This window comes from Balaenoptera physalus, assembly GCF_965194825.1.
Source record: "Balaenoptera physalus genome assembly, chromosome: 6".
Lineage (NCBI taxonomy): Eukaryota > Metazoa > Chordata > Mammalia > Artiodactyla > Balaenopteridae > Balaenoptera > Balaenoptera physalus.
The window spans coordinates 135,793,903-135,813,693 of NC_138885.1; the positions used below are offsets into that span (position 1 = coordinate 135,793,903).

Consider the following 19,791-nt stretch of genomic DNA (forward strand, 5'->3'; position numbering starts at 1 on the left):
CGTATAGACTGTTGGTCTCAGAAATGTACCACTGAATCTGTCATGTCTTCTATGAATCCTGAACACATGTGCATTGTGTAAATACCTAACCAAGCCCGAGATCATCTCCAATGAAATATTTTATTACATAGAATAGAGGTTACTATCTCTGCAAATTCCTGATTTTGAGTTTTTCCCACCAAACTGTAAAAATTAGAATCTGCATTAGAAAGACCTTCAAAACCCCACTGACCTTGCTGTCAGTTCAAATTAATGAAACTTGTTTTTGCCTGTGTGTAGACTCACAAGTCCTAATTTAGTCCCACGTAATAGTTTTGTCAGTTAACTGGACTGTCTTTATTTCCTTCCCCTCATTCTCTCTTCCCCGCAAGTGCATGTCTTTTACGGATCTTGTTGCAGAAGTCAATTTCGTGTGAATTGATGATGCCTTTGAGATGAAATGAAGCTGTGAGCCTTTTTCCCCTCCGGCCCGTTTTCTCTGATTACAGGGACTTTCCTGCTCCGACTTCGGGCTTCTCAGTCGTGGCCTTGCTCCCAAACCCCTGTCTGCCCAGAATGGAAACCGGGTCTGTCCTCCTCCTTTTCACATCATTCTGCCCTCTTCTTTCCTTCTGCTGTCACTTGACTTGCTGATTAAATGGACGTGGATGCTTCAACCTCTTCCATGTGAAGTCCGAAGAGCAAAGCTTAGTAGATGTTTCAATTGGCTTGACTAACTGGCTAAGACTTTTCTCATCCTTTTAAAGCAAATCAAAAATAATTTAAGACCTTATATTTTTTTTTAAAAAGGAGTTTAGGAAAAAGGAGGCTCTATTAAATGTATATTTTCAAAAGCTCAAGTCCAAAAAATTGGTCTCTTGGGTCTCTCCTCCTTTTCCAGCAATTGTTCCCCATTTGGGGTTTCCTTTGTTTTTTTAAAAAAACATTTTTCTCCTGTAAATGTATCCAGGAAGCAATTTGGAAGGCTTTTGTGCATAATCTAACTCCTCCGTCTTGGAAAGTGGGGAGAACGGCGTTATTTCTCTGACTCGCTCTCCGCTGTGTTTCCTGTTTGTACAAGGCCGTCCCCGAGGTGCTTGGCCTTTTTAGCTCCAGGTATAGGAGTCCTGTTCTCGTAGGACGAGGTCGGAGGCCGAGCTCCAAGAACACATCACGTTATGGAGGTTGAACTGCCACCTCCCTGCATCGTCCTGCCCCTTGCGTTGCTGAGTGATTCATCCCTGTTCCTGCATGTTCCCTGACCAGCTCGTGGGCCCCCTGCCCTGGGCTCTCCGTGGCCTCTGCCGGTAAACAGGTTATAATGCTATTCGGAGGTGGGGCTCAGGTCACACCAGCGAGCTGCCCTTGTGTTCCGTCACACCAGCGAGCTGCCCTTGTGTTCCAGCACACCCCGCACAGGCTCTGTCTCTGTTCGGGTGTGGGTTCCCCTGTGCCAGGGGCGTGCCAGCCCTGGGCAGCTGAAGCCCCTACAGCTCCTTTGTATCTTGGAGGCTGTTGGCTGGGAGCCTCTGATAGAAGCAAACAGGCTATTCCTGCCGCACTGTTCTGTGGGGAAGTCTGTGTATTAACACCCCCAAGTGCTTTCTTCACCTGGGATTTTGAGTCGTGGGTTTGGGCTCTTGCTGGTGTCCTTGACGTTTTCACCATTCTGTCTCGCTCCCCGACCCCTTCTTCTAGGAATGCCTGAAAAGAGATGCCCAGAAAATAGACATATTTCAGAGGTTCTGGGGAAGTTCACTATTTTTAAAGTTAAAAATCACCTCATGTTTATTTTTCTTGTAAATGTGGATTTCCATCTATCAGAGTTATTGAAGGCATGGTGCCTTTGTGGACTTCTTTTCCTTCTAACAGTCGTACAGTAACTTGGCTGTCATGATCACCAAAAGCATCATGATTACCTTGTCACTATTATTTGTTGCTGTTTTTTTCAAGGGTTTAAAAACCTGCCATTTGCTTTCATCCTCCAGCCCTCCTATATGTACGGCGCTGCCCGGCCGGCTGGGAGTTACCGGGTGCGTGTGCTTCCCACAACCCCTTGCCCGCTCCTGCCCCCTCCGCCCATCCCCACCCTCCGACTAACCCCCCCCCCGCCCTCAGCGCGCATGCGCGCCCCTCCCCCACCAAACACCTGCTCTGAGTGCATTGGACTTACCTGTTTGCAGCCCTTCTGGGGGGTGATTTACCCCTTTATGTGGAGCTTACACTTGCAGCCCTCCTTGGCCAGATCTGGGGTTTATTTCTCCCGACAGTTGACAGTAGCTGGGGAAGACACGTGTTTGTATAGGATTGTTAGGCAGGAATAAAGTATTGGCAACATTTGCTCAATCTATTGGCAAAAAGAAAGATAGCTTTTTATTGCTTTGGTAACCTTAACAGATATTAATCCATTATGTTATATTATCTTGGAAATTTCCAGTTTTAAATACTAGGTACTTATGCCCTGCAGGAAACTTAAGTATTCAGAGTAGCTATACTCTTACTGTTAATAACTTTCTGAATTTCCATCAGATTGCACACTTACGAATTAGATGTATAACTGGTCCAGCAAACCCGCTGTGTCCTCAAGGAGAAATAGGGAAAATTAAAGTTCCATTCATGGTATTGTAAGTTCCTATTTACCCTCAGTGATTAATTACATAGGATTTTCAAGTTAATGAAATGTTTTGTTCTCTAGTTAGCAGTTCTTAAAGAATTTTAAAATAATTGAGCTATAATCAACATGCTATTTTTATTACACAGTCACTTCATATTGGAGTAACTTTCTAAGCATCAACTGTGAGGATGCCATGAGAAAACTCAGGATATTTGAACTATCTGCTCGTATTAAATCTAGATTAACAAGTTTTTACTTAGCAAGGAATATTTTTCAGAGTCATAGATTTAAAGGATCTATTGGAGATTCCATTGCATGCCAGTTGGTTGACAGCAACTAAAACTTCTCTGTCTTGGACTTTTGCACGACCCTGTTTTTTTGCTGCACAGTCTTTGCCTGTGGAGGTGGTTTTGAGCCTTTCTTGCATGTCTTCCATCGTGATGTTTTTCAGGACGTGTTCCTGGCATGTGTCACTCTTCCTTAGCTTACATTTCAGTGTTTCCTGGGTGCCGATGGAGAGAGGAAAGGCGCCCTGTCCTGACAGTCTGTTTTCGTCACAGGCGTCTGTGTCGGATGAGAGCAGTCTCGGTGGGGCTCGGCGGAGCAGTGCCTGCGGTTCCCACGCTGTAAGGCACTTTCGTGTTTCCCGAGCTTTCTGCTGCATGACCCTGGGGTGACTCTCTCAGCACAGCTTCAGCCCTGGGAGATAACTAACCAGAGTCATAGAGAGGAAACACTGTCTCATCCCAGTTTTCCATGGTAATAAGGGTCATGGATAACGTAAGTCATATAGCCTTTGGTGGTTAGTTTAATGTCCTCACTCATCAGTTTATGTTGAGGTCAAAGGGAGAAAGATTCATCTTAATTGAGTTTCATCTGCTCTTTCCCTGCAACAAGGGGATGAAGTGATCTTATAATAATAAAAGGAGTCAAAGAGTCAAAAGGGAATTCAACAGGCCACAAATTATTCTCACCTCTGGATGATCGAGGAAGATGAGCAAATTTAAGGACTAGAATATTACCCATAAGGAATTTCCTTTTTTTATTTTGTTGTCTTTTCACCTCTTTGAAGGATTTGAAGTGATAGGGTTTCTCAATAAAGGTGCAGTAGTTGTACAAGAAATACTTGTTGAATGAAAAAGACGAGTGAATGAGTGAAGGATAAAGGTAGACAAAATGGGATCAGCCAATGGAAGTGAGGAAACTGGCTGACCTGTCCTGAGGACCAGCTGAAACTGGGCATTGGACCCAGTCAGCCCTCCCCAGGGGCAGATGCTTCTCCATCCTGAGGCTCCTGCACAAATCCTAGAAAGATGCATCCACGTCCCACATGAACTATGATGGCTTAAGAAATACTTGAAAGTGCTTTTATAATTTTGCTTTTGGAAGTAATTGACTACTTAATTAATTGGCTAAATGATCCAGCTTTATGATTTATTGTATTTCTCCAGTCATGAATATTCAGGAATTCTTATGAAGTAAGCCAGGGTAGCCTACGGTTTTCTTCAGAATGTAGTTTTTATAAATATTAATTATAATAATTGATGTTACATGAGTTTTTAAAAATTTTTATTGGGGTATAGTTGATTTACAGTGTTGTGTTAGTTTTAGGTGTACAGCAAAGTGAATCAGTTATACATATGTCCACTCTTTTTTAGATTCTTTTCCCATATAGGCCATTACAGAGTATTGAGCAGAGTTCCCTGTGCTATACAGTAGGTCCTTATTACTTATCTCTTTTATGCGTAGTGGTGTGTATGTGTCAGTTCTATGTAACACGAGTTTTTGTTGACATCTAATTGAACACTTGCATTGAACAATTTTATATTGCATAAAATTTTAATGCAGTGGAACCCGCTGTATTAAGCTTTTTTCCCAGTTCTTAAATATTTTTGTAGGCCCTTAAAAAGCTCATAAACCATACCTAATGGATGGAATAGCTCAGGCCTATAGGACGGATAAAATGCAGCGAGATGATTTTCTTTTGTCAGTAAGAGGCAGCGGCCTAATTCTTTAAGAGAATGGGTCTTCCCAAGCACCAAAGCAGAACTTCTGATGTCTGGCGGGATGTACGTCTCATAGATTCTCTTTACATGTTGCCTCTGCAGATGGACTTTTTCAAGTAGCCGATTCCTGACCTTCGGGGCACTGTGACAGGCATCGCTGATTGCTCTTTTGTGTAGCAGTTATTTGGTGCTTTAAACCCTCCTGTAGGAACTGCCTGGGCGGTATGGCTTTAGGGAGTTAGGAAGTAAAAGGTCCTCTTGTCCCGACAGCAGAATGCCGAAAATAGGGCTCACGTCCCTGGTCTCACACCAGGCCGAAGAAGTAAAAGAGAATCAAAAGACATTTTTTTTCTGCACCTAACACTGCACTCTCTTGCAGAAGCAGCACAGCGTGCGTTTGCTGGATTAAATGGGACAAATTGAACCCCGGGGTAAAATCCCTCAGAAGAGATCTCTGGGCCATGAGCTGTGTGCCAGCCACAGATCAGCAGGCCTAGTGGGAGGGAAGGTTCACTGACCCCTCATCCTTTCCCATCTCCGCCCCACCCCCAGCCCTCAGGATAGCCCTGCAGGGGGATGCGGAGTTCCCCACGCCCAGGAATGCTGTCTCCCCAGGCTCTCTGTGCAGCTAGGAGCTGTGGCCGCTGACAAATACACGTACAGAAATGTGAGGACACTGCGCCTTGGGGGTCCCTCCTGTCCTGACCTGTAGTACTGTGAGCCGACTCCACGCTGACCCCAGGCCTGCCCAAGACAGTCCTGAGCCCACTTTCAGAGACTTGTCCCCATCTCCATTCTCCCAAGAAATTAGCCTCAGACACAGTATGTGTTTACAATTAAAGGACTAATTACAATTACAGTTGAATGATTAAATGACTAGTTCTTGAAAGTAGAACGGTTTTGCTTCAAAACCTTTCTATTCTGTACCTTCCTTACCATTAGTAAGCTGTGTGCATGTTGTAGGAAGGACTCTTGGCCGTGTGTGAAGTGACCTTCTTAGTTCTGACCCTCTGGGAAGCGGTCATCACCACCGATGCCACCTGGTCCAGGAGCCGTGAAAGTTGTTTCTAGCAGAAAGTGACAGCTTGAGAAAAGCCCAGCTTGTATTCTCTTGCATAATCCTCAGAACCTGTGTGGTCAGTGTCTCTACTTCATGACATAGATGACAAGGTATGTAACTTTCGCAAGGTCTCATGGCCGATAAGAGATGGACCCTGGACTCAGATCTTGCTGTTGAATAACATACTTCAGTCCACATTAGCCACGCTGACTCCAAAGTATGGGCGACTCCAAAGGTGCCACATGGACCACAGTGACACAGACTTTACGCTTATTCTTTTCCACATGATCAAGTCAGATCGGATGATTTGAGACTCAGGAGTTGGGGAAACTTGGGTCAGAGATAAACCGTATTAACAACCATCTGTCATATCTCAGCACCGTAAACCAGGACTCGAATGACATAGGATACAGTAGGATTTGTCTACAGGGGGAAGTTTTCCTCTCTCTTGTATCAGCAAACCCAAAGGCGAAATACTTCTGCTTTAAAGTGCTGACGTTAGGTGTTTTCCTTTATTTTGAAAAATAAAGCTAAAAGGTGAGGCTAGTAATGCTGGTAGATTTCTTGTATGTGCCATACATGGCAGTGATTCTTCCACACAGTGTATGTACAGCTGTATTATCTGTGCATCTGAAATAGCGTCTTGCACCTAAGTGTAAATACACAATAAATATTTATCCAACATAGGAATGAGTCCAGGCAAGATGGGTCTGGGGAATTTGCTCATCTTGACCAAGGCTATTTACAGCCTAAACTTGAAACAATTCATTCAACAAGTATTTCTCAAGTACCTACTGTGTGCCAGGCCTCGTCTGGTCGCTGGGGATTCAGCAGGGAACAAAATAGACACAGACTCTGCCCTGGGGAATTCCACTCTGGTGGAAAAACAGGCAAACTAAACGATGGTATTTACGATAAGGATCACGAGCGCCCCTGAAGTTTTGTGGCCCCATATAATTTGCAGTAGGAATGATGCCCGCGGGTCTCCAGGGGGCCTGGGGCGGGGAGAGGACAGCCAGCACAGGCCTCTCAGACCGGCTTCTCAGTGTGCCAGCGTCTGTGGTCCTAAACGGTGTTCAAGTTCCACCTCCCCTCCCCCCTCCCCCCCGCCCTGCCTTGTTCAAGAGGAAGGTAAGATTTTTTTTTTTTAAGGTCTCATGAAGTGCTTTTATTTTATGATTTTTTTCAGATACGTACATACTTTTCTTTTAACATCTTTATTGGAGTATAATTGCTTTACAATGTTGTGTTAGATTCTGCTGTATAGCAAAGTGACTTGTAGTGAGGTGGATGGACTTAGAGTCTATCATACAGAGTGAAGTAAGTCAGAAAGAGAAAAACAAATACCATATGCTAACGCATATGCATGGAATGTAAAAAAAAAAAAGAAGGGTTCTGATGAACCTAGGGGCAGGACAGGAATAAAGACGCAGATGTGGAGAATGGACTTGAGGACACGGGGCAGGCTTAAGGGGAAGCTGGGACGAAGTGAGAGAGTGGCATGAACATATAGACACTACCAAATGAAAAATAGATAGCTAGTGGGAAGCAGCCGCATAGCACAGGGAGATCAGCTCGGTGCTTTGTGACCACCTAGAAGGGTGGGATAGGGAGGGTGGGAGGGAGACGCAAGAGGGAGGGGATATGGGTTATATGTACACATATAGGAAGGTAAGATTTTGTTGTTGTTATTGTTGTTAAACTGAACATGCATTTAGGGCTATAACAAATGTGAATACAAATCAAAGTTAAGAAGGCATAGCCTCCAGATACACGAGTTGCTGGTGTTTTCCTTTACTAGAAGAGAGAAAGTTTAGGTAGATGGGTAGACAGACAGATGTACACGCAGGCCCCCAGATAGAAGGTCCTGTGGCACTTTAAAAAGCCTTGCCTGATTTTGTGTTAACCCTGAATCTTATTTTGTATTCACTTGCAAAGATAGTAGAGAAGCAAACTTCTGCATTGCCTGAAAGCCAGCCCCACCTTGTCCCGCTCTTCAGTTTCTGTGCTGGCAGGCAGCTCACGTTCTCAAGACCTGTCTCTTCCACATCGTGGAGGCTTTTCTGCGCAGAAACTAGGTGTCCTCCACACCCCAGCTGAACAGATGCTCTGTGTTACTTTCTTCCTACTAACCAAGAATTCTGTGTTCTTTTGATAGTGTGATTAAGTTTTGTGTTCTGAGTGGCCACATGTCGGATGTGCTGGGAAGACCCAGCCTCCTTTCCCAGGGCCGGCCACCGGCCGCACTAACCTCTCCTTCCTTTCTGGGCTGCGCCTGGCTGACCTCCCAGCTAACCGGAGCCTTTGTCTTGTGGCCTCCGTTCTCCTTGCATCTTCGCTGACCTGTTCCTTTGTTTCTGTCTGCGTGTCCCGCTGCCAGCTGGGTGGGCAGCCCTCGGAGCACGGCGGCCACTTCAAGTCCAGCTCGCGCACCTCCTCGAGAGCCAGCTCGGCGCGGGCCAGCCCAGTGGTGAGTGGGCCTCTCGCTCTCGCTGCTGTCCACTTCCTTCCTTCCTCCCTCCCCCTCCCCTTGGACCCTTCACTCCTCTGTCCTGTAAGAAGACCCCTCCGCCTCCAAACGTCTGGACCGGGAGAAAGTAGGAAGGCTTTCCATGATTTATTTCAGGTCTAAGCAAAAACAGGATCGGGGAAGATGCTTCCAAATTTAGAAAATGACTATTCAGTGAGATCAGAATTGCACTGCTCAGTTTGTCAAGGACCGTCTAGGAAGCTGCTGATAGCGCTTAAGAGATGGGGGGTCTCACTGGGAGGAGGGAACTTTGCGCAGTGCGGGAGAAATGTAGCCATGTGCCTGGATGTGTTGTTTTTATGATTTAAAAATTTGAAGGCTTTTTTTGTATTTGTCCCAGTTAACTTATTTTTTTTTTAATTGGGGTATAGTTGATTTACAGTGTTGTGTTTTAGATGTACAGCAAAGTGAATCAGTTATACATATACAGTATCCACTCTTTTTTAGATTCTTTTTCCATATAGGCCATTACAGAGTATTGAGAAGAGTTCCCTGTGCTACACAGTAGGTCCTTATTAGATATCTATTTTATATATAGTAGTGTGTATATGTCAATCCCAATCTCCCAATTTATCCCTCCTCCTCCTCCCCCCGCTTTCCCCCCCGGTAACCATAAGTTTGTTTTCTGCATCTGTGACTCGACTTCTGTTTTGTAAGTAAGTTCATTTGTACCATTCTTTTAGAGTGAAGGGTTCACTTTTAAACGTTTTGTTTGGAACGTTATCTGTTACTGGAGCCCAGCGGTTTTTTAGGATAAAGTATCGGCCTGCGAGTGCCACAGCACCCCTAGCTCTGTTCCATCCCCCACTGTCCCATTGGTCCTCTGTTCAGTGCCTGTGAAACAAACGACAGAGCTGCTCTCCTGTTTGTCACCCGGCCTGAGATGACCCAAGTTCTGCTTCCGAAAGCAAGGGGTCCTGCTACCTAGTCTCCATCATTTAAGTCTCATTATTGTGTGTTTTCCCCATGGTCTTTGGGATTTTAGACAGTTTCACCGCATCTGATGCTTTGTGTGAGGCAACTGTATTGTTCTCTCGACCATAAGGGATTGGCAGGGCACATCTGCCCGGGGGACATTTGGGATGGGGGGCTGACACAATGACCAGGGAAGGACGTTCAGTGGACAAGGCCTGGGCTGCCACACCGAGCGCCAGGACCCCTCCTCATAGACCCTGGGCAGAAGAAGGCGAAGACGGGCAAAGTTGAACTTGGAGCTTGACTGTGGTTTGTAACTCACTTACACAACACCACAGTTAGACGCATCGATGTCTAAAATTCAGGAAGTGTTCCTGGTCATCAGAGAAGAGGCCGTGGGGCTGAGTCGCCCACTTGCACACGTGCACCCACGGGGTGCTGCTGATTTGTTTTTTAAATTAGATGCAGCCTTTTAAAGCCAGGAGTCTTCACACCAAATGCAGACATCTGCTTCTTCTGACGACGCAAACAAAGGGATGGATCCCTTTTGCAGACTGAACCTGTATTGCTGAATCGGGGGCCTCAGTCACCCCACGCCTGCCCTGCTCTCCCTGACTCCAAGGCCAAGGGCAGAGCCATTCGTCACTGGGCTTGCCCTGATGCTTTCCTGCTAGTAGAGAAATGTTCTCTCCGCCATTTACACATCGAGGGTAAGAAAACAAAAGATAGATGAGGCAGGTGAGTATTAGAACAAGAGAGCCTGTTTCTCTGTGGAATTGAAAGCTGCCCCCTCGCCCCCCAGCAGTGAGGGGAATAGGAGAAGCCGCTTGCTGACCGCGCTCAGGTGGGGCAGGAAATGTGGGGTGACGGACACCCCACAAAGCTCACTGCTTACTGCTCCAGCCAGGACCAGTCAAGCAGGGGCAGTAAGATATCCAGCTGTTCCATATCACGTACATTCACTGTTCAAAACCTGGCGAGTCGCTTCTTCTGCACGTGGCAGACGGGACTGAAGCTCAGCGTTCGTGAGCTGAGGGATCCCTGCTCCGAGGTCAGCAGCCCCCGCCTGCGTGGCCCTGCCTGCCTGCCTCCGCCTTCAGGCCCTTGCTTGCGTGTTTCCGACGCAAGTCGTCGGCGTTTTCCCACGATAGATCCGACGTGGAGAGCCCTCGTCCTCAGGCGTAATGCTCGCTCTCTGGCACCCACTTTGGGGAACATGAAAGTTCACGGTGGTCAGAAGAAGCCGAGGCCTGACCCCTCCTGGGCTCCCTGCCTGGCGCAGCTCAAGCGAAGCAGGGAACTGTGAGCCCGTGATGGTCTGACGTCTTTGGGTTTATTCCGGCATCAGGATGAAGTCACAGCATAGAAACGCAGTCTAGTTCCCCGGACGGAAGAGACTGAAACCAGATATGAATTCCTCTGTCATCTGCTTCCTAAATCTGACAACAGTTTACTCCCACAAAATGGGTTTAGTGCACACTAGAGGTGAACGTGCATCGTGCCCGTGACCCTGGGGCCTGAGGACGAGAGGCGGGGGTCTCTTGGTAACTGGGGGGCCCGGCAAGACCTCCCCACCGTCCCTTGGTCCCTTGAGAGCCCTGGGTTTGCAAGACTCTCAGGGACTTGCCTGAGCTGATTTTTCAGTTCATTACACACAGGTCATCGGTTCCACCTCCTTTCTCCCCTGAGTCAGCTGCTCATTTACAAAGGTCGACTGACTCAGGGTGGCGCGGTTAGTGAGCAGAGGTCAGCATCCGGGCACCTCACGCGGGTGTGGGGCGTCAGAGCTGAGGACGCCTCTGGGTGTGGCCCTCAGGAGGCAGAGGCACCTGTGTACCGCGCAGGGCACTTCCACGCGGTTATAGTGGCTCCCGGTCCTCTGAAGGATGGAGCGTGGGCAGCACTCCTGGCCTCTGCGGAGAGTCTGGAGGACGGAGCTGAGTGAACCCTCTCCTCTGTGCTTCCAAACCTCAGTCCTCTTCCACGGAATCTGCCCCGCTTCTGTCTTCTGAGCCTGGACAGTCACACCCCTGGAAAGGGCTGGGAGTTTGCATTTGGGGCTTGCGAGACAAACAGTGTAAGTGGATGCATTTGGCCTTGTTGATTGCAAAGAGGCCAGGAAGCTTGTGCTCAGACTCCCCTGGTCCTCCTGCCTGGGAGGGAGGAGCTGCAGGGACAGGCGGTGCCCAGGGAGAGGCCCGCGGGGTGAGTGACCCTCCCCGCCTGGCCTCTCAGAAGGACGCAGAGCAGGAAGCGGGCAGGGAGTTCCAAGACCCAGGTTAAGATGTCACAGCTCTCATTCCGGGCTAGGGACACCTGGCCAGGCACGTAGACTTCCTGAACTCCACCTGCAAAGACGAGTAATGATATGCTTGAAAAACAAAAACAAGAAAAGATTTGGGTTGATAACCTGCTTCTCCTGGGCGAGTTTTCCAGGGCTGTGAGTGTTGCCACTTGGCTCGGGGAGAACGATCCCGCCTGGTGATGCATCAGGAATATGGTTCCAGGGGGTGGTATGGGTGAAGGCAGGGGGCAGGGGCCTCTCTGGGGAGGAAGTACGAGCCGGGGCAGGGGCCGCCCTGGGAGGCTCTGGGTGTGGGATGTAGGCTGGTGCCCCAGGGGGTGGGCGAGGGGAGCGCTGTCCGAGAACAAAAGTAACCAGAATGAGGGAAATGATAGCTTGTCCCACTTTGAGAAAATAAAGGTACCTCAGCATCCAAAGACGCGAAGTGTGCCCCGCCCTCCGGGTCCTCCAGCCTCGTGGGGAGCAGAGAGGGTGCCCGCCCCATCTCAGAAGGGCATACGCTGTTGGACCTCATCTCATTTTTCACATTCTTTAGGTGAGCCCTATTTTCTTCTCCAGAATCTTCCTCTTGAGGAAGTTGGGGTCCGTTCATTCAGCCAGTGTTTATCGAACGTTCTAGGCACAGGGCTGCAGTGGTGAAGGAACACACCTGCTCCCCTCACAGACCCACAGGCTGGAGAGGCAGACCCCAGCAAATGGGCGCAATACAGTATAGAACTCAGAGCACCGGCTCGAGGGAAGAAGGCAGGATACTTCCAGGGAGCTGGACTCGGGAGTTTGGGTAATCCAGGCCCGGAGGAGAGCCCGGCAGAGGGCGTCGCCTGGAGGGGCCGACGCAGCTGTGTCATCAGGCCTCAGAACCCGGTGAACCTGCCGGGTCACGGAAGCACCGGTCAGGGGTGTCCTGCGTGGCGCCCAGGTTCACGTGCCAGTGTGTTTTCAGAGAAGCATTGGTGGTGAACAGGAATCTCAGCCCCATCTGAGTTAGAAAAACAAAAGACTGTAATGACTCATGTTTTGTGTCGTGTGAAGAGGTGGAAGCAGGAACCAGGTGGAAAAACAGGTCTTGAATTATAAATACAAGAGTTCAAGGACCAGTCACTCAGGATGAGGTCAATATTATCGGATTTAAAACCAGAAATTTCCATTCTAATGGTAGCCTCCACTGCTGTTTGTATCTGAAGGGAAATTACCCTTAAAATGGGTGTTTTCTGAGCAGCGTCAGTACTGTCAGTTGGTTTCTCGAGACGGACCCCGTGATGACACTGCTTCCGTGATCCCATTTCCCATCTGGGGCTTGGGGCACCACGAGGAAAAGTCCCTTTGTCCCTGGCCCCTTTGCTAGGGTCTTCCCACGCCCGCCTGCTGTACTCTGTCTCGAGGAAGGTGGGCAAGCCGGATGGTGATATGGAAAACTTGGAGTTTGAAACCTCACCAGACGTTATATTTCAGTGAGCCTAAATAGTATGCTCATTTAGACACGATTTTAGAAGGTTGGAATTAATAAAATATTTAACGTGCTACGTTAAGTGTTTTTGAAAGGAAGAGTTGCCATAATTTAAAGTTCACAGAAATTTTTTGGAAGTGACTGCCTCCCGTAGGTTTTAAAAGATGCCTTTTTATACACTCCGTTGTGATTATAAAATACTGGTTTGCATGTTTCATAAGCCTGTTACTATAAAGTTTTCACACTGACCTAAAACGTTTAGTATTGCTCAGTAAATGAGAGTAGGAAGGCTAACAGGCTGCAAGACCTGTGGTGCTGCCGCCCTTCCTCGGATAAGAAGACGATGTCCACGAGGTCCCGTGGCTCGTCCCGGGTCCCGTGCTGCCGTGGGCTGCAGCGTGTTGGGGCACGTGTGGTCCACGGCGTGCCCTGGGTCACATCATGCAGCAGGAACGACAGTGTTTAAAAACCCTTCCATCTATTCTGTTTCTTTGCATATTATTTTCAGAGATAAAGTACTATGCTTTATGTCAAATTAAACTCACCGTCAGGGTTACTTATCTGTTCTTTGTTAGGGGCAGTGAGGGGTGCCCTGCCTGACCAAGGCTCCCTGGGCCGGTCCCACTCCGCTCGACGCAGGCTGCCATCTAGTGGCATCCGGTGGGGCTGCAATGACTCCATGCTGCTGCACGGCTTTTCTCCCTCCCTCCCTCCCTTTCTCTTCCTTGCCTTGCCTTCCTTCTTTCCTTTCCTTCCTTCCTTCTGTTTTATTGAAATATAGTCGATTTACAATGTTGTGTTAATTTCTGCTGTACAGAAAAGTGATTGTTATACATATATTCTTTTTCATATTCTTTTCCATTATGGTTTATCACAGGATATTAAATATATCCATTCGATATATAATAGTTTGCATCTGCTAATCCCGAACTCCCAATCCATCCCTCCCCCAACCAAAACTGCACCACTTTCCATGGGGCTCTGCGTACTTCTTAGGTTGCAGGAAGGCTGGCAAATACACATGTCCCTTGTCATTCAGAAAACAGACAAACGTCAGTCACCCTGATACATAAAATACAGATTGGAAACAATAGTCAAGCATAGATTGGCTCTAACTCTCATTGAGAGCTTAATTTTTCCCTCCGTGGTCTCTACTTAAAAACATGTCCTGAATTTTCACATTCTGAGTGCGTTATCTATTTCAGAACAAAGGCTTTTTTCAAACTACTTTTAAACTTTCTTTAAACTAAAGAGAAAGCTATGGTTTTAGGGTTTTTTCTCCCTTATTTGGTGTTTTGCAAATTACAAAAGCAGTGTTTGTGTTTATGGTGAGACAATGCAGAACAAAGCTATGCTAAAGGCCCCCAGGAAACCAGTGCTTTGGGGTCTGGTGTATAGTTCTTCTCGTCTTTCTCACAAGAAATACTACAAAAAAGAAAGTGGGGTCCTTCTTTTATGGGCACGGATATCTCTGTAGGTGAACATAGGATTTCTGGAGCTTCATTTCTCTAGGCAATATTTATCTGTTGCTGATGAACAGTCAGGAAAGACACTATTTAAACTGCAGAGCAAAACAGCAACAAGCTTCTCACGGTAACTTGATAGCCTGTTCAACTGAATCTTCCCTTTCCACCAACAGTTAAATTACCCTCTTTATTTTCATCTCATTAATATTTGTTCTGCATACTAACTTGTTCTAGGGCGTAAAGGCCTTGTGTCCAGGAGAACTAATGAATGGATCCTGCAGCAGAGCAAGTGCTAGAGAGTTAGCTTTTCCTTCGTTATTTGAAATTTTCAGGAATCTTTGTATTCCCAAGTGGAGAGGAGACCCACACTTGAAATGCTAAAATCATCCTCATGACTCAGAACATCGGTCCGGGGCTCCCTGGGGCTCTGCCAAGGAGGATGAGATAGAACCATCTCAATTGTAGGCCATCTACAGATGTTCCAGAATATCTAGTTAGGCTGGTGTGACATGCACATCTGAAAAAATATATAAGTTTACACATACTAAATGCACGTGCCAACAAATGGCAGATGGTGTGCGACATGGTTGTGAGTGAGCTGTCTTTATCTAACGGGCTATGACTGCCACATCGAGAGTGAAAAAGGATGCACGTGGCCAAGAGTGTCTGGAAATCTCCTGTCCTTGGAGGCCAGCCGGCTGTGGCCCAGTGGAGAGGAGAGTCCTCTGGGCGGAGGGAACGCCAGAATCCAAAGCCCCACCCGCCCAGGGGCTTATTTAGCAAGCTGGGAGTGAGGCCAGCGCGGGTCACCCCGCTGGCCTGAGAGCTGCAGCTCCTTCATGTCGTCTCCTCAGGACAAGAAGGAGACTGGTTAGCTGAGAGTAGAAAGTCCTTGCTGAAGACCCAGATGTGAGCTGGGTGCGTGAGACCAGATGCAGTGGATTTGGGAGCCAGACCCGGGGGCCAAATTGGATCTGTCAAGCAGAAGACCCTTGAGCTTGACTCTCCTGAGCTCAGAGCTGGTTTCAGAAGTTGCCTTCTTTTGAATTAATCAAGTATTTTGTACGATTCCATCTGATCCCCTTGGTCGGCTGATTAGCTCTCACACTTTGCTGTGTTATTCTAGCAGTTACTTCCGGCATCCTGCCCTTGCAAAGAAGGTTCGAGGAGCGTGAAGGAGAGAAGGTGGCAGTCAGTGAGCCTTCTTGGTGGGGTACAGGATGGTGAGGATGTGGGCATCCAGCCCAGCAAGGGCCCAGGGTGGGCAGAGGAGAGGAAGTGCTCGTCTTTACAGGAAATCACCGCCATTACGGCATCCTGACCTGTGCTTAGCGCCTGCACCCACACGCCCCGTGCATGACGACGTTGTGGGCAGTTGACCTGTTCGTGAGCCGCTCTGCGGTGGCCTTGGACCCAGACCCGTTAGGATTTGTCCACCTGCAGTCTGGATGGTCTGTGGCGTAAGCAGTCAAGGGTGACCGCAGGGTCCCAGCTCACTCATGAGGTCTCCTGAATCAACGGTGTGATCCCACCCGTCACGGGCATCTTCAGTTGACTCCCTGGCCATCAAATTTAAGAACCTCTGAGCTACAGGAGGTGGGATTGGAGGGATGATGGGAAAATCCAGAGAGTCTGGAGACAACTTGGTGCAGGGTTCTCTCGCCCTCTGGGACCTTTCCCATGGGCTTTCGGAAAGGAGCCCTCAATGTGCCGAAAAAAAAAAAAGAAGAAGAGAAAGTTGGCCTTTCGTTGGATGCTAATCAGAGAAAGAAATAGCACCAGTGCAGCCTCAGACTGTTGACCCCAACAGACCCTCACAGGGCAAGGGTCTCCCATAGGGTTGAAGCAGATGTGCTGTCTTGGGGCTCCACAGGCTGCTGGGGGTCCCGCAGAGACCCCTGCTTGCAGGAGGGAAAAGAGAGGATTCAGAGACAGTCCAAACAGGAAAGATTTTGAAAAGCCAAATTCTTGGGGTCCCCCTTTTCACCCAGCAAATTCTCCTGTACCGTCACCCACCCCTAGCCAGCTCCCCACATCTGGGTGTATATCTCAAAATGTTTAAACTAGAATTTTCACATTGACTCAGTTACTCAGGAGCAGTGGAAAAACTGCAGTTGGCTCCACTGCTTTCTCTTGCTTTGGAGACCAGGTTTAGTGATAGTCAAAATTACAACTCTGTGTGGTTGCATCTTCCAGCCCCCAGAACCCTGGTCGTATTCTCACGTTCCGATCATAGTAATCGTGGTGGGTGAACGAGGCTGGTGCCTGTCCTGTCCCACGCTGTGTCCTGCACACACATAGAAACTGGTCAAGTCATCCTGTTCAGATTCAGTTCATTCACAAATCATCTTCCTGTGGAAATTGTGAAAGTTGAAAAACCACACGGTGAAATTCAACCAGGCTCACTGAGCTGCCCATGGGCCACCGCTGTGACACCAGCGTATCCGAGAGTCTCATGGCAAAGGAGTGTTTAAAATCACAAAGGAAGCTGATGATTTATTTTATTATTATCTTACCCCCTAAATCCAGATTCTCCATTTAATGCTTTTAAGTATTTAACATTTGTCCATTTTCCTCTCCAGGTTGAAGAGAGACCAGAAAAAGACTTCACGGAGAAGGTAAGGAATTTCTGTAGAGCTTTATATTGTGTCATCTATAAACCACGAGGGTCCCGAAATTTATGGATGAAACTAACAAGAAAATATATTGCTTGATCTTTTTTTTTATTATTATTAATTTATTTATTTATTTATGGCTGAGTTGGGTCTTCGTTTCTGTGCGAGGGCTTTCTCTAGTTGCAGCAAGCGGGGGCCACTCTTCATCGCGGTGCGCGGGCCTCTCACTGTCGCGGCCTCTCTTGTTGCGGAGCACAGGCTCCAGACACGCAGGCTCAGTAGTTGTGGCTCACGGACCCAGTTGCTCCGCGGCATGTGGGATCCTCCCAGACCAGGGCTCGAACCCGTGTCCCCCGCATTGGCAGGCAGACCCTCAACCACTGCACCACCAGGGAAGCCCTACTTGATCTTTAATAAAGAATTTCACCATGGGGTGAACAGGACTAGTGGCTGGCTCACCAGGCAACACACAACCTCTGGGGTCCCCGGGGGGCCACTTCCAGTGTGTGTGTTAAACCTGCAGAACAGTGAAGGAATTCACGATGGGCCCAGCCATGGAGCTTACAGTTAATCCAGACAAACCCCGAGCATCCGAAAGGCCCCTCGAGGTGAACCTCTTTTTGTTGCTCACCATAAACCCACCGAAGATTTTCCAATTTGGAAACTGAATTCAAGTAAAGGTACCATCATAGTAGACTGAGAAATAATTTTGGTTTTGGCTGAAATCGCACTTGCTCTTTGCCACTTTGTAGGGGTCTCGTGGCCTGCCCGGCCTGTCTGCAGCCACACTGGCCTCCCTGGGTGGGACTTCCTCTCGAAGGGGCAGCGGGGACACCTCCATCTCCATTGACACTGAGGCCTCCATTAGGGAAATCAAGGTAAGGCTCTCTGCTTAACGCATGACCGAGAGAAACCTTCTGTGAAAATCAGTCTTCAAGTAAAAAAGGATTTAATTTGTAAAGTTCCAGCTCTTTCTTCTCGGTCTGGTCTCCCCTCCCTCCCATTAAGCTTGGTGTTCTAGTAACAGTAGGGCCCGGCCCGGTTCTGGTTCCTGCAGGGAGCCGCCCCTGACTTCCCCGCCCGGGTAGGGCCAGCACGCCTGCGCTGGGATCCCTCAGCCCCCCGGGCACACCTGGGCGAGACCCCCCCACCACGCTGCCCTGAGGTGCTCAACCACCTCTGTACACAGAGCAGGAGTGGACATTCCGCCCTCAGCGATGGAAGGTGCTGGACACAGATTACCCGCTGCTCCCGACGGTATCACCCTGCCCTTCACGCATCCCCGCCCTCTGCCTGCAGCGTGCCCTTCCTTTCCCTTTGTAATATGCGTAATATGCCTTCAGTAGACCCCATCGCGGTATCTTAGTGATTTTTCCTTCTCCCACTGGTCTGCGGACACTGTTCTCTGTTACATCCTCAACACTGAGTGCGTGACAGAGAAATGGGCCTCTGCTTGTTAAAGTAACTAGGGACGTTGCATCTGAAAAGGAGACTGTGCAGAGGGAAGGCTGAGTCACCAGACCTCGTGTCCTCTGGAGAGAGCACCAAGGCCAGGGAGGCTCTTCTGGGTCAGATTTGGCTTCATTTACGGACGAGCTTTCTCGTAATGAAAACTGGTGAAAGGGAACCAGCCCCCATTGGTGCTACCTGAACAGATGGATGGCACTTGCCAGGGAGGCCAGAGAAGAGCTTAAGCATCAGGTCCGGTGGGACTAGGTTCCCCTGCAGACGCCTTCCAACTCCTGCGCTTTATAAGAACAATGTTTTGACTTCTGTTCCTGAAATGTCCCTCCCTGTGTGGTCCCTCGGCCTCCTGCAGCCCTTTGGTCATCCTTTCCCGCCTTGAAGTAGAGTTCGCTGCAGTCATAAGTTGTGTCTGGTCTTGGGTTGTGAGCATAATTCAGTCGTTCAGTAAGGATTTATTGCAACTCCAGCTCACGCCAGACACCAGCCCCTGGGAATGTGGCAGTGAACAAGATGGGAAAGTAGAGTCCTTGGGCTCTGTTAGGGCAGGGACAAGGCTTTGCTGATTTCTGTCTTCAGTATCTTACTGTATGTAGCACAGAGCAGAACTCAAAGAGCTTGAATGAACTGTTAAATATGAGTAAATTAACCTGTTCCATTTTCAGAAGCTCATTTGCCTATTTTGTAAAATTGTGTAAAAATATATGAAGACACATACCTATGATAAAATTGTGTGAAAATATCATATATGAGCTACACCTAAATTTTCATCTTTGTAGTGTTGAAATTCATCTTATCTTCCTTTTAACACTTAAAAAAGTTAAAAGAAGATTGCTGCTCCAACTACTCAAATAAGGAAACCGCCCAGGAGTAGAAAAGAATCAGAGAATCGCCTCTCCTTCTTTGTGGTCTCTGTGCATTTTTCCCTTTGACATCATTTGCCTTTTTTTGCCATTTCCCCCAGGAACTCAATGAGTTAAAGGACCAGATTCAGGATGTAGAAGGCAAATACATGCAGGGATTGAAAGAGATGAAGGTACCAGCTTACGGAAGTGTGGACTCATGATATTAACCCAGCTTAACTTTAAAAAATCCTACAGAAGACATTCAGACTGCATGCTTGCTCTAAAGAGGCTCCAGACTGTAGACCTCAAAGTGGCAGGAGTGCTCGTAGCATGGGGGTGGGCTCATGGTTTTCCCCAAGGCAGCTTTGAAACCAAGACTTGAAAATTGTAACTCCTCATTAGCAAATGTTACTAACATGTTTCCTGGTGCATGTCTTGTACTCACCTCCCCACCACACCTGGCTTAAAAACAGTTTCTCATTTCCCACAGAAGCATACCCTACACTTGAAGAAGGGTTTTTGGTTTTCTTCACTTTCTGCAGTCC

The 19,791-nt window shown here is 48.1% G+C and overlaps 1 protein-coding gene across 50 annotated transcripts in view; it reads left to right on the forward strand.

Moving 5' to 3' along the window:
- The window catches only part of LRRFIP1 (LRR binding FLII interacting protein 1), a 146,207-nt gene that overhangs the window by 101,709 nt on the left and 24,707 nt on the right, over positions 1-19,791 (forward strand). For 17 of the 50 annotated variants that reach the window (XM_082465589.1, XM_082465551.1, XM_082465553.1 and 14 more), the window contains 7 exons: positions 489-566; positions 1,968-2,012; positions 3,154-3,219; positions 8,040-8,129; positions 16,905-16,940; positions 17,690-17,815; positions 19,366-19,437. In XM_082465589.1, coding sequence (XP_082321715.1) covers positions 489-566; positions 1,968-2,012; positions 3,154-3,219; positions 8,040-8,129; positions 16,905-16,940; positions 17,690-17,815; positions 19,366-19,437 — 513 coding nt within the window. The remainder of the gene's footprint in view (positions 1-488; positions 567-1,967; positions 2,013-3,153; positions 3,220-8,039; positions 8,130-16,904; positions 16,941-17,689; positions 17,816-19,365; positions 19,438-19,791) is intronic. The other 33 variants (XM_082465552.1, XM_082465558.1, XM_082465565.1 and 30 more) reach the window with 9 other exon arrangements.